The sequence below is a fragment of the Ipomoea triloba genome, chromosome 5, assembly GCF_003576645.1.
Source record: "Ipomoea triloba cultivar NCNSP0323 chromosome 5, ASM357664v1".
Taxonomy (NCBI): domain Eukaryota; kingdom Viridiplantae; phylum Streptophyta; class Magnoliopsida; order Solanales; family Convolvulaceae; genus Ipomoea; species Ipomoea triloba.
In genome coordinates, this window is record NC_044920.1 from 684,709 (window position 1) to 686,904 (window position 2,196).

Below are 2,196 nucleotides of genomic sequence, written 5' to 3' on the forward strand. Positions count from 1 at the left end.
GATATTGACAGAGACTATATATCTATATGGTATATGAGAGTTTTTGGTAATAAATTGTATTAAAAGGTCACACATGCATGTATTTGACTTATTCGAATTCCCCGCACCACTTTTTTTTTTCTTTTCTTTTTTTACATTTTTGTAATCAAAATACATGTAAAATTTAAGAACAAAACAATAATAAGTTTCATGACAAATAGTCACCTTAGTGTATAATAATTAGGAGTGATCTTTTTCTATATATAGTGGACGTATACATACTTTCCCACAATTCAAACATAGAACCTAACTACCTAAGATCATTGTTTCTCTCCGACCAACCAAAAATACAATAATAATGACGATAATACAAACCCTCCAAATATCTTTCCTATCCCTGTTATGTTTCACTTTCCTCCTCCACACCGCCTTATCCTACGCCCCTTTCACCGCCGTCCTCCTCCGCCACCACCTCCCCTTTTGTCTATCCTGCGCCGCTTGCGCCCTCATCTGCTTAGTCCACCACCTTCGCTCCCGCCCATACCCCGTCTTCTTGCTAAATTACGCATGTTACAAGCCGCCGCCCCACAGAAAATGTTCGTACCAGGTTGCCGAGTCTTTCGTCCGCCGGAACGAACGTTTGTCCGATGAAACAATCGAATTCATGCGTAACATTTACGTGAAATCTGGATTGGGGGACGAAACCTACGCGCCGCCGTTTATATTTGATGGGGATTGTGCTCCGACGCTAAAATGCGCCCGTCAAGAGGCGGAAGAGGGTATAGTATCTTCAGTTGATTGCCTCTTGGCTAAAACCCTAATTGACCCTCAGTGTATTGACGCCGTTATCGTTACATGCGGCAGTTTTTCGCCGTCTCCGTCGCTCTCGTCGTTCATCGTGAACCGTTATAACATTAAACCCGACGTGAAAACGTATGATCTGAGTGGAATGGGATGTAGCTCCGGCGTGATTTCTGTTGATTTTGCGGCGAGGATTTTACGTAGCAGGCGAAAGGTCCAAAATGCCCTTGTCGTAGCCACCGAGAGCATTTCCCTGAATTGGTACACGGGGGCAAATCGGTCAATGCTCGTCACGAATTGTATCTTCCGAGTCGGTTGCACGGCCGCGGTCATCACTAACGACCCGGCCCAGAGACGAGTCGCGAAGATGGAACTCGTCGACTCGCTCCGGACTCACCACGGCGCGGATGACGACGCGTACAGAGCCGCGTTTCAAGAGGAAGATGGAGACGGTCTCACAGGAGTGTCACTCACAAAAGACTTAATTAGGGTGGCCGGGGAGGGCCTACGTAAACATATCACAATCCTCGCGCCACGAGTCCTCCCACTTAATCAACTCGGGAGGTACCTCGTCGCCGCTCTGACAACCGCGCTCTCACCCGGCGGCGAGTCAAAGCGGGCGGTGCCGGATTTGACGACGGCATTTGAGCACATGTGCATACACACCGGCGGGAAGGCGGTGATCGAACAAGTGGCGAGAGTTTTACGCCTGAGCGAGGACGTGACCGAGCCAGCACGGATGAGTTTGAACCGGTTCGGCAACACGTCCAGTAGCCTTGTGTTTTACGAGTTGGCTTATTTTGAAGCAAAAAAGAGGGTGAAGAAAGGTGACAAGATGTGGATGATAGCATTTGGGACAGGGTTTAAGGTTGGCAGTCTTGTCTGGAAGTGGATTCAAGATTCAACACAAGAATCTGATAATCCTTGGAATGATTGCATACAAAGTTACCCTTTGAAGGCTTGGTGAATTATAACATAATTCTAAATTCTTGAGACCTAGATTACTTCACAAGCAAATCGTGAGTCGCATAATGTGTTCTCTCAATTTTTAATATATATAGTACCATAAAACAATTATTATTTATATTATATGAAAACTTTTAAGATAATGTTTTGTACCGGATACGATAACACATAATATGTCTGTTTTCATCTGTCATTGGGTATTGTAACATATAGGGCTTGTTTGGTTATCAGCGGTTAGAAGTTAGCGGTAGCGGATTGTGTTAGCGATTATCAAATAGCAGATTGTATTAGCGGGTTTGACCAGCAAAATGTATTAGCGGTTTGTAAAAAGATGTTTGGTAAAATTAGCTGTTTAGATTAGCGGTTAACATGTGAAATGACTAAAAGGGTATACATAATATATATATATATATATATATATATATATATATATATATATATATATATATA

General features: G+C 43.5%; 1 protein-coding gene across 1 annotated transcript; it reads left to right on the forward strand.

The window, feature by feature from the left end:
- Positions 1–289: 289 nt before the first annotated feature.
- LOC116019577 (3-ketoacyl-CoA synthase 17-like) lies at positions 290–1,864 on the forward strand (the record flags this gene model as incomplete). Its single annotated transcript, XM_031259850.1, has 1 exon — positions 290–1,864. A coding segment is annotated over one exon (1,458 nt), but the record flags the coding sequence as incomplete, so codon positions are not given.
- Between the last annotated feature and the right edge of the window lie 332 nt (positions 1,865–2,196).